Genomic DNA, 15,145 nt, shown 5'->3' on the forward strand with positions numbered 1-15,145 from the left:
TCTTGACATACACAGATTTAATAAACGTAAACTAAACGCGACAATCTCACAAATCTTATACAGAAACAAATACACTGGTTACAACACTTCAGTGTAGGGTATGAGCCAGTATAAATAAAATAATAAATCAATATTGAACTTTTGGCGTAACAAATAGTTGATTCGATATTCGTACAAATATACTTAACCTCTATCCTGTTTTTGTCTTGATGCAATAAAATCAAACGGAAGAACGATTTTAGGTAAGCAGGCCTTGGTTGTTGTGACAGACAATCTAGCTTCAGTTTTTGGAAGGAAATAGATGAGAGCAGACGCCAAAGCTCCAGTCACGACACTCAGGTAATCAATAGGCATGCAAAATGCGTCTTAATGGCTACATGATAAGCATTTAAGTCGTTTTAAATGCTATTTAAAATGCTTTTGGCGAAATATGCTGATTAACAACAGATATGCATAAAGGATGCAAATATACTGCAAGAAGCATCCGAAATGCAAATTATATGCTATTTTCTGCATACACTAATGCTTGTTGGTTACCTGGGTAGTGTCGGATCTATTGACGCATTTTCGCTTTCGGATCTTATGACACTCTTCTACGTCATAATGTCCTGGGCGTTATGACACTGACTTGTATGGGTCGTTATGACCTGGGACGTTATGACGCAGTCCCTGTGCGTCCTAATATCTTGCACTATAAGTGCGTCACAGCGTCCAAGACGTTGTTTGCGAGATAAAATCCGAAAACGTTAATGCGTCATAACGTTCGAGACATGACGCAAAATGGATGTGTGTCATAAGGTCCCGAAATTAATGACACACACTCATTTTCACAGACGTCAGCATTTCAGCATTCAACTTGCGTAAAAATCCCTAACATTTTCGAAGGTAGTTGGGCTGGATATTGTTGGCTCGAATAAAAACTTGTCGAAAGTAAACAAAGTTCATTCTGTAGCGTCAAACTGGCGCCCAGGTGGCGAAATCGTTAGAGGTGGTCGTCGACCAGCCGTCGGAAGCAAGCGAACCACTGATCCACTCGTTTGCCCGGCTTACTGAAACATAGGGGCTATTCCTATCCCGCAAAGCGATGTGGCGTAGCCACATTAGGTGGTGGAATCAAAATAAAATTGGCAACGCTAGCAAAATGTAAATATAAATGAACACTCCGGATGAACCTATCGTCAATAAACAGTTATTTCGCTTATGTGGCTTTTCGATAATCCATTATTTCGCCAACAGACAGGCTTCAGAATCGGCTTATTCAAGGTATGTATAAAGCTTTGTTAGTGTCCATTCGAAGTAAGTATTAACCGGAATTGTTTACGTTTTGTTTATCGGCCCATTTGAAATGTTCTCGTCGAATTGACATTTCGACGAGTTTTAATTCGAGCCATTAGGCCCCATAAAATGGGTAAAGTTTTTTTTACCGTGCACATATAAATTAGATTTCTAGAGAAAATTTTCAATAGGACGTAAGTAACAATGAGAGATTCTCTTTGGGGTCTTGCTCTTCTGTTCATTACTCGGCCATTTCAACATCTTCTACTCTACTCGACGCAGATCTTTCATTAGGGCCGAAGTCGCAATGTACTCAAATGGAGAAAAATCAGTTTCAATATTCGGCGATGCTTTTCTAAATGTAGTTTTTATTGTAGGTATAAATTACTTTATGGCCATGTTTTTCCGGAAGCATCTTTGGTTAAACCTTATGACAATATAACAAAGAATTTAATTCATATGTGCTTTTAGTGGGTAGAAACTAAAAAATGCTTACGCCCAATTGGCATTCCAGTCGTGATTTCGCCCTTCAGCAGCCACCAGTTACGAAAGGGCTAAACCGTTTACATAATTTTCAGAAGGGCGCGGTAAATGGGCTAAACTGACTCTGTCTTGCTGGGTAGGGTTGGGTAAATGGGCGAGCTTGACAGTATACTTTTTAATAGGGCTCAGCAAATGGGCGCATAGAAACCCAATGTAAATGAAAGGGAGCGTACATCTTTTCTTCAAATTTCATGAAAATATCGAAATATTCGAATGTTTATGTGCAACAACTATCGAGTAGACATGATCATAGTAGATATTGCTTATCATTTATATAATAGAACCGCCGTTTAAAGAATAATTTTGTGAATAATAACCGTACGCCCGGTTCTGTCTAAAAATGTAAGTTAAGCCTTTATATTCCATATGAGAAGAAGGGCCTAAGTCGAAACCTCGAAGAAAATGCATGTTTCGCCGTTTTGTTTTCTTTAATTATAAATCGAGCCAAAACCATTTTAACTAATTTTCACCTCAATCTGGTAGTATTTTTGTTGCATAATGTCATAATAGCGAAAACGCAGTTTGTTTACATTTGCGATTTAAGCCCTAATGAAAGATCTATGTCGTACTCTTTGCATAATATTCTAGTAGAAACCGTCGGCTTTCGATATGTACTGGAAAATTAGTGCAAAGTGTTGTAATGACGTCGTAATAAATGAAAGAGAAAGTAAACAAAGAGAGGCTCTCAGTGTTACTTACGTCCTATTGAAAATTTTCTCTAGATTTGGTTTTTTACCGTGTAGTGTGATTTCGGCCCTTTTGTGGGTTAACGATCGAATTATCAATCTCGGTGACCGTTGACTTGGTTCATGTTGTTTATCGATGCTCGAAAAATCGGTGCGTTATTTTAATATTATTACTTTAAACCAGTAAATATGCGCTTATAAATAATGGATAAACAGGGCACAAAACTATTTATAAATGATATTGAAAATAAAGAAGAAATATTCAACGTAATAGTAAATGAATTACGAGGACATGGAATCAAGTATCGTAAAGAGAAACGAACGAGAACTGGTCAGGTATGCTTGTTTCACCGTTTTGTTGTAGCCGTGGTAACGCGATAATACTACAATACTATTAATTATTTTTTGTAACTCGAGTTTGCGTTGTTAATAAATAAATTACTAATTAATGTAATAATTCATTAAAATCCAGTGTTTCTCTTTGTAGGAAAAGATCCGATGTAAAAGAATTTTCAATGTTCCGCTCTATACTTTAGAGTTGACCGATGTAATTCTTGCAAATGGAGGAGTAGCACAGGTTCCTCTTTTTGTTTCGAATGCTTGTCAGCGAATTTTGGAGCAGGTCAACACAGAGGGTTTATTTCGGAAGGCGGGATCTTCTAAAAGACAACAAGAGATTAAGGTTTGCACTCATTAAACCCAATACGAACAGAAAATTGTTTCACCGGATATCTTTTTAGGCCAGCCTAGAAACTGGAAAGCCACTGGGGAAATCTTACCACGTTATAGATATTGCCAATATTTTGAAAACATTTTTTCGGGATCTTCCGGAACCTATTTTACCTACTGGGAATATTCAAGAAGCTTTGATTCGATGCCTGTTGTCAGGCGAGCATAAAGTGTATGATCTAATGATTACTTGTTTGCTACTTCCACCGATAACACTAAATACGTTAGCGTTTTTCATGCAATTTTTGCACACTGTTTCACTCCATTCAAATAGCAACAAAATGACAATTGAAAATTTGGCCATAATATTGACACCCAACTTAATGCCAATAGCAGAGATGATACAACAGCGACTGACTAGTCACGTAAAAGTTATACAACTGTTGATTGAAAACTCTCATCAGATCGGAGTAATTCCGGGGCCTGTTCTTGAAAAGCTCAATGACACAATCAGTGGAGTTCGTCAGTCAAGTGATCAGCATGGTACCATGATGGCTCAGAACATGACGGATAAAAAGAAAAAGAAACGAAGAAGTGGTTCGCTGACTCGAATGTTTCATGGATTGAAAAAAATTGTTGGGGCCATTGGATCGTCAGAGAGTTTAGACAAAAGCGATGAATTAATTGATACAGATACTACAGTTTCGATTGCTACTCCGTGTCTTAATAAGTTCAACAAGAAACGCAAGGTTGCTGATGGGATGCCGTTCAGTGCAAAAAAAAAGTGAGTATGTTCTACCAATATGAAACCTTATTCTTACATACCTAGCAAATTTAAATGTGCTTTCCTATTGGATGGTTCTGATCCGAAATATGATGTAAAGACGAGTGTGTTGAGCTAGCGGTATATGCTCTCAGAACTGCTCATTTGAATATGTACTGCATTTGCATTACCGTTCAAGAGATTCACACTTCACGGTCCGCATTGCGGCGTTTTTGAAAATTCGGTTGTATTTTGGAAATTTTCTTTCCATCGATTAATGAATACAGACCGACGCGAAAGCTTTGAATTAGTTTAAACTGGAAAGAATGAATTCAATATTTAATTTGCAAAAGGGCGAATAAGATTTGTAAACAAACTTTTATTTTGATGGTTCCTCTTAATTTACTAAAATTTCAAAGCAGAAAGCAATTGAAATTACTTCTACGAAGGGTAAAAATTTACATTAACGCATATTTTTCATGAAATTCCACTCTGCAGCTGACTAATGAGTGAAACAAGTTTGTTTATAAAAAAACTTTCGCCCTTTTGACGAATTGATATTGAATTGTTTCTACGAATTTTGCTAACAGTGGTATTGCGCATGAGAAAGTGATGTTTAGGGTAAAGGTATAGTGTGATGCAGCTTGTCAAAAGGGCAAACAAACTTGTGATCTACTCATAACCAAGGATGCAAAATGCCTACCTTTTCTGCGGCTGTAATTTTTCTGCCTACATTCTCATTTCTCTCTCGATGCTGCTGTCATTCGCTACTGCAGGACGCCCAGCGCGGTACGGCTGCCTGTGTGCAAAGCAGTAACATGACAAAAAACTACTGTCCCCAGTACAGCCACCAGACGCGAGCGGTACAGCTTCTCTTTCCTTATTTTACATTTTTTAATATTTTCAATCTTTTTAATATTTTTATTCAAAAATGCCGACAATGAATGCGGCTCATTTACGCCACGGCCGGCATCAACGCTTTCGTGTGCGGGCCTCTCCCTTTGACTATGCAGAGAAAAATGTACAAAGCGAGAGAACAAACTTTACTACGCCACACTCTCACCGTGCAGTCGGAGTACAGCAACAAAACAAAAATGTATTCTACTGCTGTACGGGAAAATGTACTCGGTTTGGTTACCGTTCTGGCAAGAGCTGTAGTGATACGTCGCTGTAGCGGGCTGTACGGCTTGTGCAAATGTAAATATACCGAAAAAAATGTAGTTTATCGGTACCGTTGGCATCCCTGCTCATAACCAAGCAGATACCAGAAGAATTGACATCCCCTTGTAACCATAAAGCACCCGGAGATTTTGACCCGGAGATTTTTACTGACTAGGGGGAGAAGAGAGTGTGGTCTTAGAGACAAACCAGACAGATTGGAATCAAAGTGATTGCTTCACATTTTAAAGCACTCTAATCGCTTTTAACATTAAAAATGTCTTACTCTACTATCTGGGTGTCATTTTAAAATCTAAAATATCATTTGAATCAGTTGTTGCGTTTATGCCAAAGGAACAACATTATGACTATCGAGGGAGCGGGCCATTTGGCATAATGGACACTTGGCATAACGGTCATTTGGCATAACGGACCTTTGGCATAATTTTGCTAAATGATCTCACTGAAAGTCATTTGGCATAACAGGAATGTATAGTTTATCAGGTGAATGATCCATAAGGTTAAAGCTGCACTAAGCAACAATAATAATGTTTTGTTATCTATTACCTAATATTGATTGTATTTCGAGAGAATTTTTAACATTTCATAACTGATATGGCCTTATTTAAATATGAGCAGTTCTTTTGAGTTCCATTTTCTAAATTTTTGTACTGCAATTATGAATTCTTTGCTATGACATACGTTTTAGTATAGTATAGTGTAGAAATGCGATCCATCCGACGTATGTATTGTTTTGGCCATTATTATTATGATCGCCAGGGAGTTTTGGTTTTCTATACAATGCTTCAATAGTTAAAATTATCCTTATTATCTTTCTTTATATCAGCCGGAAGCGGCGGCCCTTCGCAAGCAAACCTGTGATCCACTCGTTTGGCCGGATTACTCAAGCATAGGGGCTATAAAATAGTTTAAGTCCGACGGAGCGACAGCGATGTTATACAGCACGCGACTTGAAGTGACGTGGCGTAGCCACATTAGTCGTGAATGTTTGTCCGGAATTTCCTTTCAAAGAGAATTTTGACAGTTGGCTTTTAAGCCGTAATCATATGTTTGTCGAGATTTCTTCTTCATATTGTTTTTAAGTCGTTTGAAGCAAATAGAATTAACGTTCGGATTTTTATCAGTGTAGACAGATTTTTCCGTAATGTCACAGATTTTTTTTCACTATTTTTGATTACAGATTCTTTTTAACAGATGGCAGATTTTTGATCAAAACAATGTGGCATTGGCAAAGCGTTAGGTACGAGTTATGTACATGCGCTGATTTCGAGGGTCTGCCCCAAAGGGAAAAATAGCGTGTCCGGATAAGAATAAAAAGAGTGGCAGATTTGACAAACGCAAAACAGATTCAAGATAATCTGCATAAGGTGTATGCATATGTGTACAATAATATTTTTGGTGGCAAACGCTTTGAGAGGCTGAAAGCACTAGTTTCTATATTCAAAACATTGTTTTAATTAATTTCGTTTTTGAATTGAAAAATACGCGATTTTTACACATTGGCGGATCATCCCCATTTGCATTGCAAATATCCAATGCCATTTATTTTCAGCTGCTGTTACTAAATGCCAATTAAAAATATTTTTTTTGTGCGGTTTCCGAAATAACACGGATTTTTTTGCACGGTTTCTCGAAATAACACGGATTTTTTTTGCACGGGTTTTCAAAATAACACGGATTTTTTTTGCACGATTTCTCAAAATAACACGGATTTTTTTTTTGCACGGTTTCTCGAAATAACACGGATTTTTTTACGCGGTTTCTCGAAATAGCACGGATTTTTTTTGCACGGTTTTTTTCATGGGATGATCAAATCATTAAACTGGTATATGGAAATAGGTATTTTATACATAAAAATCGTGTTATTTGGCAAAACCGTGCAAAAAAGTCGTGCAAAAAAAGTGCGTGCAAAAACAAAATCCGGTGTACACCAAAAAATAAAATATTAGACTCACGGTCCGCGCGCGATTATCCAAGAACACATGCGAATATGCGAAAGGCATACGATTATAAAATAGAATTTATACACGCGAAGTTACATACACGTCAGCACACGAGACATACAAACGCACACGCGATCGAAGACGTTAACTACAAATGCTCGAGCACTTCGCGATAATACACGTGATCGCGAGTCCCTACGCCCGCACATACCTAAACCGTACAATCAATATTACATTCAGAATCACGGCCCGCTACAATTGGCCTAATGCAGTGTTTTATTGGGCGACATTGCCTGTCTCGTCTGCAAATTGTAATATGTGATTCTGACGGGGAGCCCTTCCGAGAATCTAGCTCTACAGCTCCAGTAGGACAACTCTCGAAAAAGAATTTGAGAGGCTAATCTATAGCGATTCTTGGTAGTCAACCCAACAGTAATGCCAACTGATTAGAATAAAGCACTAATCGATTTTTATTGTTATCACAGGTTTTCAAGCATTAGTATTGTATATCAATCAAATTTCTTAGGGTATACTCAGCAGCGTTGTGTAATATAGGAGTTCATAAGCGGAATTGTAACGCAAACAATCACATCCCTAGCGAAGGTTTTGGATTTATTATTACAAACATTTTTGTTTCGAACTGGTATACGCTGCCGTACTCTTTGTAGCTTCTTTCGGAAAATGTTTAGACTGTGTTTTGATTATATACAAAGAGTATTCAGCACATACACTCCGGTTTGATAGGTTGGGAAAAATATTTTCGAGTTAAGTAACAACCTGAGGACACGTTCTGGTGTGGTTCATGTTCAGATTCATAACTTTGACAGTTCTATAACATAAAAATCTATAACAGTGAAAATTTTAAAGCTATAATTTACTCTCCCCAGCAGCAGCTTGAGCGGGTGTTCTTTTAAGTTTAAAATTCATTCCACGTCATGTCGGAAGCGTTACTGGACTCAACATTATTTTTCTCCAGTTTATCCAGTCTGAATATTTCTGCATATTTTTCACAAAGTTACTTATTGTAATCGATTAATGCCAAGAGGAGGAGATAATCGATTAATTGAAACCAACGTTTAACTTAAAACTATAGCAGAAAGTATGGTATTATACTTGGTTTTAGAAATTGATTATAGAGAGAATTGTAATATATGGGAGCACAAAACGAAACTTAAACAAGTCGTAGCATGTTTCTAGTATTGATTTTATGGTCTGCAGCACTGAAATGAGATTCAAATTCAGTCGCGAATTATATTGCACGGTCTTGCGAAAAGCTATATTTTTAATGTCACCATGGTCATGTCCTGTACACAACCAATTATTTTTTTATTACCTAATGAGTTAAAAAGAGACAAGTATGTACTCGCATTCTTCCTGTACGAGAAGAAAATTTAGTACTGGTTGATTGGAAAATTACCAAAATTATCTCAAAATTGTCGTAGACTATTATGTTTTTGCAAAACTTATGCAACAGCATCAGTAAATATCGCTGTGGAGAATAAGTTATAAAATCACGTCAGCGCACAAACGTTAGAGCCCCTCGCGATTTTCCAAGCGACCTACGCCCACGAACTCGCAAACATGATTACAACCCGGTGATAAGGTGAAAATCTCAGCACTCATAAACTTACCAACGCGATCTCAAGCGTCAACCTACAAACTCCCGCGCTCGCGCCATCATGAATCGGGATCGTCCGGAAGTCTCTATTCTCGGTACCAACAAAGGTCCTTGTTAATTAATAAAAAAAATTGAAAAATAACTCCCATATCCACTAGACAAAACGTACCATGGCGACATGACCGGAAACTCTAGTGATATGGGGTAACTCTCTCCCTGTCAGAATGTGATCCGTACACCGAAAACTAAAGATCATAATGACGGTCCGCGAATATATGAATGGCCGCAGGGTTTCAAAATCGAATTTATACACGCGAAGTCACATACACGCGAGCACACGCGACAAACACGTCAACATACGAACACTTAAGCCCTTCGCGATCATCTACGCACACCTATGCCCGCGATCGCGTAAACTTGATAACACTCTGACAATTGTGTGAACGTTTTAGTACTTACAAAGTTACAAACGCGGTCTCAAACACGAACCCGAAAACACGCGCGATCATGAATCGGTCACGTCCGGAAATCTTTAGCCTTCATTCTAGCAATTTAGGTCCATACATTCAGTTGGACCAATAAAAAAAATAAAGCTCATATCCACTAGACCACGCGTTCTACGGCGACATGATTGGGAACTCTAATGATATGGAAGAACCCACTTTCTTCTGGAATCTGAACCGTACACAAAAAATTAAGTATCAGATTCACGGTCCGCGCCCGATCATTCTAGAACACACGCGAATATGCGAAAGGCACACGGTCATGAAATAGAATTTATACACGCGAAGTTACATACACGTTAGCACACGCGACATACAAACGTACAAATGTTCGAGCCCTTCGCGATGATACACGCGATCGCGAGTCCCTACGCCCGCACATACCTGAACCGTACAATGAATATCACATTCAGAATCACGGCCCGCTACAATTGGCCTAATGCAGTGTTTTAGTGGACGACATTGCCTGTCTCGTCTGCAAATTGTAGTATGTGATTCTGACGGGGAGCCCTTCCGAGAACCTAGCTCTACAGCTCCAGTAGGACAACTCTCGAAAAAAAACCATTTCAAACGACTTCATAGAACGAAAAATTTCAACTGAAGCGAATAGCGAAATATTTTGTTTACTTAGGTTTTAATAAATTTGAGTTGTTTTTCGATATCCTTGTTTTGCACACGAAATCTGAAATATTTTGTGGACTCATCTTGGTCACCTTGTAATGAAGGATTAGTCAGTCAAAATAATTCTGAACCCAAGGAATAGAGAATGTACAACATACACTTTTTAAATATTTTGCAGAGAATCAATTACAATTGTATTAGGGGTATTAGTATTAGTAGAGTACTATTGATTGAATTTGGCGACGGTGTGAGAAAAAACTTTTTTTTTCGTTTTCCAAGATGGCCACTTTTCCAAGCTTTCTCAGTTGAACCTCAATGTAAAGCGCGGAGATCGCTCTCGAAAATGGGAGTCTTCGGGTCAACCCCGCTGAATGGGATTTTTCGTTTGTTTGCTTCATCATTCATTCGTTTACTGCAGCGCAGTCATTCAGATAATTTCGATTTCAGTAGCAAGCTGAATTTTGTTTTTGTACTGGCTCTGATGGTTTTCAAGCAAAAATGCAGGGGGATTATCGAGCAAAAAAAACAGCAAATGAATGCTTTGCACTCAAGCGTTGGATCTGCGTAAAACTTCAGTCAATTTGGAAGTGAATGAATGAGGGAGGTATTTAAACTGAATTTTTGTTTCGTTAAATTCAAGCAGAAACAGGCAACTGAGTTTGAGTTTTCCCACTACTGTACTCAAGCATAGAGGCTATAGACTTTTTAGTGATAGGTAGATTTGTTTCACTCTTTGAATAACTATCCTCTAGAAACTGCTGAAAACAAAGTAAACACAAGTACAAATTCATCCAAAAAGAAACAGATTTTTTCAAATTTTATTCGTACAGATTCTGTATAGTATCTATTACAGTTTTTATCTTCCTTATGAAACACGAAAAACTCAAGTTTATTAAATATTGATATATTGTTTCCACTCTAGGAAAGAAGTCGTTTCATCGCTACCAGATAGTCAGGAAATTTTGCCATATACTCCCATAGCAATACTAAAGTAAGACCTGTGACTTGTATTTACTGAATCTTAGTATTGACAAACATGTTTCTTTTCAGACAGGCTAAAAAGTCTCGTTTGAGCCTTGGAGGGAATAAAAACAAAAGCAGTAAGGAAAACTCTCGATTAGTGCCCTGTTCTTCAGTAACATCCATAATTGATAATAAGCCCATGGAACGACGCTGGAGCGTTGTTGGGGCACCCTGGGCTCGAAAAAAGCCCAACCGTAATGCTTCAAAGGATCAAGTTCAAGTCGGTAACATAACTGTAGAAGATAATGAGAGTGACATGGGAGGGCTGTCGCCAGTAGTATCCTTACCAAATCTCAACACACCTGATGTACAACATGGTTGCAAATTGGCCCAGGCGCTTCGAAAGCCTCTGCTAAGAGGAAAAACTTTGTTCGCTGACGACGATGTTGGTAATGATGATGTGAACACTAAGGTAGATGATATTGATGAGCAAGAGTTTTTGCGAATCCCAAAAAGTGAATATGAAGCGATCAAGGAGAGAGTTTCTGCAATTGAAACACGAATATCACAGGAATTTGGTATGATAATCAGTAATGTGGAAACTAGCGGAAGTGATGCGATAGACACAATCAATCGCGTGGCGGATAAGTATCAAGAGATACTAGAACATACAGAACCCATCGAAGCTAGCTGTTCTAGTACAGACCAGTTGGCGAAGCGCTTAAGTCGAGAGCTAAAAATTCGACGCAGTGCTGAACAAAAAGTAATGCGGTCACCGAGTGCACGCAAGATTGGATCCATACGTCGTCGATCCCGAGAAAGTGTTCGACTTTCGAGGAATCAATCGTGGCATTTGGGACCGAGTACTAAACCAATTATAACAGCTACATCTGATTTATCGTTTTATCCGAAAACTAACCTCAAAAGAGGGCGACCAAACACTGTTCAAAGTGGTCTTAAGCATCCTGAAGTAAGTCCGGTGAGGCGTGGTAAAAAAAGTGACGAAGAGTCGCCAAGCTACGTACAAAATATTACTGACGAGGAGAAACAAGAAGATAAATGGACCTGTGCACAAAGGTTCTTCAATAACTCGGGAACATCTGTACAAAGTTCGGATACTGAAGGTACTACCATAGAGCTTTTCAAAACACCAGAATCCAAAATTGATTCTAGGCGGGCTCCGATTAGATCCGTTGATAGTTCTACGAATGTAACCCCACATTTTGTAACCAGAATTGATATAGGCGAAATTAGAACTCCAATGTTACCACCCGAGATTCCTCCTCGAAAAACACCAATGCTGCCACCGAAAACGCCAGGAAGATTGAACACGGTTTTGCTCAAAACTCACTTGACTCCATTACAAGAACTACAATCAGGCCGTGCCTCTATCGCACGATTACGTAGCCAAAATGCTGGGATGGTTATGGCAAAAGCAAAATTGTTTGATGGATTAATAACCAAAAGTACTACCGATAAAACAACACAATTACATTCCCAAAATAATCGTCGACAAAGCAGTATTTTTCTACAAAAACATAACCCGAATATAAGCAAAAACTCGACGCCACCTATGAATGTTTCGGATAAACTTCAGTTGCGACAATTGCAGAAGGTTAAAAGTTCAACAACCGGTGGGAAAAGCCCGCAACGTTCAACACCACGGAAGCGTGCATGTACGAAATCACCCCACGGTGGAATAAATCGTAGAGAGAAGTTGCGACTGGTTGGAAAATCGTCTGCTACAAAAGTTTTTCATTCGCCTTGTGTTATACGGAATCTTCAAGATAATTCGAAAAAGTTATTATCCGTCAACTCTGATATCAGTGTGTGTTTTTCGTCGAATCATAACCTGGGCAACACAACTCCCCACATAAGGAAGCAATTTTTGAGAAACTCGCCCAGACGCTTAGTGAAAACTCCAGATGGTAGAGAAAACAAACTTTTTCATTCAAGTGGTCGACAGCAAACGCCCTTGAAGGCGACACCACTTTCTAAGCTAACCCTGGCATCATCGGGGGCAGTCAGCAATGCTGACAGTCGAACGAGGCGTGAGTCGCCTCGGCTGTTAGCAAATAGTACCAAATGCCAAACCAGCACTAAGATTGTCTAGTGTTGAGTATACCAGAGTTCTATTCGTCTGGTGAGGTGTTGTGTAGTTTTTTGCGATATTTGCGTTTGTATCGAAAACAAATAAAAAATGTCTGCAAGAGTGAGGAGGCAATTTATGGATGCGTATGCGCTACTGGAAATTTATATAACTGCCAGTTTTTAATATAATAAGAAACATAAACGTAGTTCACAAGTACAATGTCACAGCCCATAAGCATATATAGGGTGATAAGCCGGGTTGTAAAACTGTTTCTATTCTGGAATTACGTGTTTATTTAGCTGTTGTTCATAAATTACCAACGTCTCATCTAATTATAGGGCCCTATTCTCACAGTCACGTCACCTAGTGACTAGAAGGAAATTTTCTTCTAGTCACTAAGTGACGTGACTGTGAGAATAGGGCCCATATACTAATTCAAATCAAAAGGCCCAGAGGCTGTTGCAAACAATACTTAGGTATAATCTTTATATATATATATATATATATATATATATATATATATATATATATATATATATATATATATATATATATATATATATATATATATATATATATATATATATATATATATATATATATATATATATATATATATATATATATATATATATATATATATATATATATATATATATATATATATATATATATATATATATATATATATATATATATATATATATATATATATATATATATATATATATATATATATATATATATATATATATATATATATATATATATATATATATATATATATATATATATATATATATATATATATATATATATATATATATATATATATATATATATATATATATATATATATATATATATATATATATATATATATATATATATATATATATATATATATATATATATATATATATATATATATATATATATATATATATATATATATATATATATAAGTAAAAGTCTCTGCTTTGGAAAATTTCTTTTTAAAAAGTAAAACTGAACTAACCTACTCGACAGCACACTAAAGACTGATTCATTGAATGTTTATCGAACACCTGAGTCTCTAGCTTGATTCCTAGAACTGCTGATCTTGCACCTGGTAACGGTGGCGGTGGTCCGTTCACGCGTGTCCCATGTACGCGACGCTGGCTCAGCTATTTCGGGTGTTGCTACGATGCTTTTGGTCGAGTTGTCATTTATGGTCGTTAGGGCGGATTCGCGCTTAACTGCTTCCTCTTCAAGTACTGCTCGTCCCGAGCAATTTTCTATTTTTGTAAACTGGTAATATTTAACAAGTATAAAAATCAACAATGCGAAAATGAGGACAACTGCTGTGCTAAGCGATAAAAATCCAAGTCGGTGTTCCACGTTAACTATTTCGAGGCGGTTTCTGTTTGCTATGTTGAGTTGGTGTACCTCTGATATGTTTACGTGCCGCTCTATTTGCATAGTTTGTATTTTGCCTGATTGCAGTGGCAAAATTGTTGGTTGATAGAACCGTAGTTCAAAATTTTCGAACAGCTCGTTCCTAATGTGGAGTGAGCAATTATGAAACGTTACCAAGTGGATTCCGGTTAACGTCCTATTGCTGATGCCGCAGGTGCTGTTGATGCGTACGTCTTGGTGAACGGATATCACCAACAGTGTTCCTGGGGTTAGTGGTCTTGTTTCTGATGACGGAGGTTTTTTTGATAAATGGCACTTTCCGTGTTGGCCTCTTAGGAGTGGAGCTTCACAAGGATCATCGCTGATTTCAATCAATTGTTTCCTCTCGCAGATTGTCACTCTGTTGTATTCTTGGCATTTGGAATTTACTGCAAGTATTTGTGTCGGGTTAATGAAAACCGTGTTGTGCGTTAGTTTAACGGTTTGGTTCAGGAGTGGTAGGGGTTCGATGATGACTTTTCTATATCTTTCAGAAAGTAGGCGTTGATGCTGATGATGAGTGTTGGTCCCTTGTAGAAGATGGTTGTTGTCAGATAGTTGAATGCTTCGTCTGCATCGTGGATTTCTAGGCCTTGGTTTTTAATTTCCTGCGCTATTATTTCTATTTCTTTTGGTGTGAAAATTGTTTTACTGACAATATTTAGTTTCGCTAACATTATACAATATTCAATTGATTTTAGTGTGTTCAGAAGGGAGTCTAGTTGAAAAATAATTGAAATTTTATGATTTTCTGTTATAACATAATCTTCGTTGTCAATGATTTTATTAAGTACATTTTGTTGGTTTCTGAAACCATCGGTAATCATATTGAGTCTATTTTAGAATTTAGAAT

General features: G+C 37.5%; 1 protein-coding gene across 1 annotated transcript; it reads left to right on the forward strand.

The window, feature by feature from the left end:
* The first annotated feature begins 2,606 nt into the window (after positions 1 to 2,606).
* On the forward strand, positions 2,607 to 13,056 carry LOC131677908 (uncharacterized). The gene is made up of 5 exons (XM_058957999.1): positions 2,607 to 2,840; positions 2,992 to 3,186; positions 3,245 to 3,957; positions 10,723 to 10,791; positions 10,851 to 13,056. The coding sequence occupies exons 1-5, from the start codon at positions 2,709 to 2,711 to the stop codon at positions 12,874 to 12,876; spliced, it is 3,135 nt and encodes a 1,044-aa protein (XP_058813982.1). The 5' UTR covers positions 2,607 to 2,708; the 3' UTR covers positions 12,877 to 13,056.
* The last annotated feature ends 2,089 nt before the right edge of the window (positions 13,057 to 15,145 follow it).

The sequence above is a fragment of the Topomyia yanbarensis genome, chromosome 1, assembly GCF_030247195.1.
Source record: "Topomyia yanbarensis strain Yona2022 chromosome 1, ASM3024719v1, whole genome shotgun sequence".
NCBI classification, from domain to species: domain Eukaryota; kingdom Metazoa; phylum Arthropoda; class Insecta; order Diptera; family Culicidae; genus Topomyia; species Topomyia yanbarensis.

What these genes read in the sequence shown, in the direction of transcription:
- LOC131677908 (XM_058957999.1), top strand. Translation starts at nt 2,709, where the DNA reads ATGGATAAACAGGGCACAAAACTATTTATAAATGATATTGAAAATAAA. An exon ending in AAAGACAACAAGAGATTAAG is followed by an intron (nt 3,187 to 3,244) that starts GTTTGCACTCAT and finishes ATATCTTTTTAG; the next exon opens with GCCAGCCTAGAAACTGGAAA. An exon ending in CCGTTCAGTGCAAAAAAAAA is followed by an intron (nt 3,958 to 10,722) that starts GTGAGTATGTTC and finishes TTTCCACTCTAG; the next exon opens with GAAAGAAGTCGTTTCATCGC.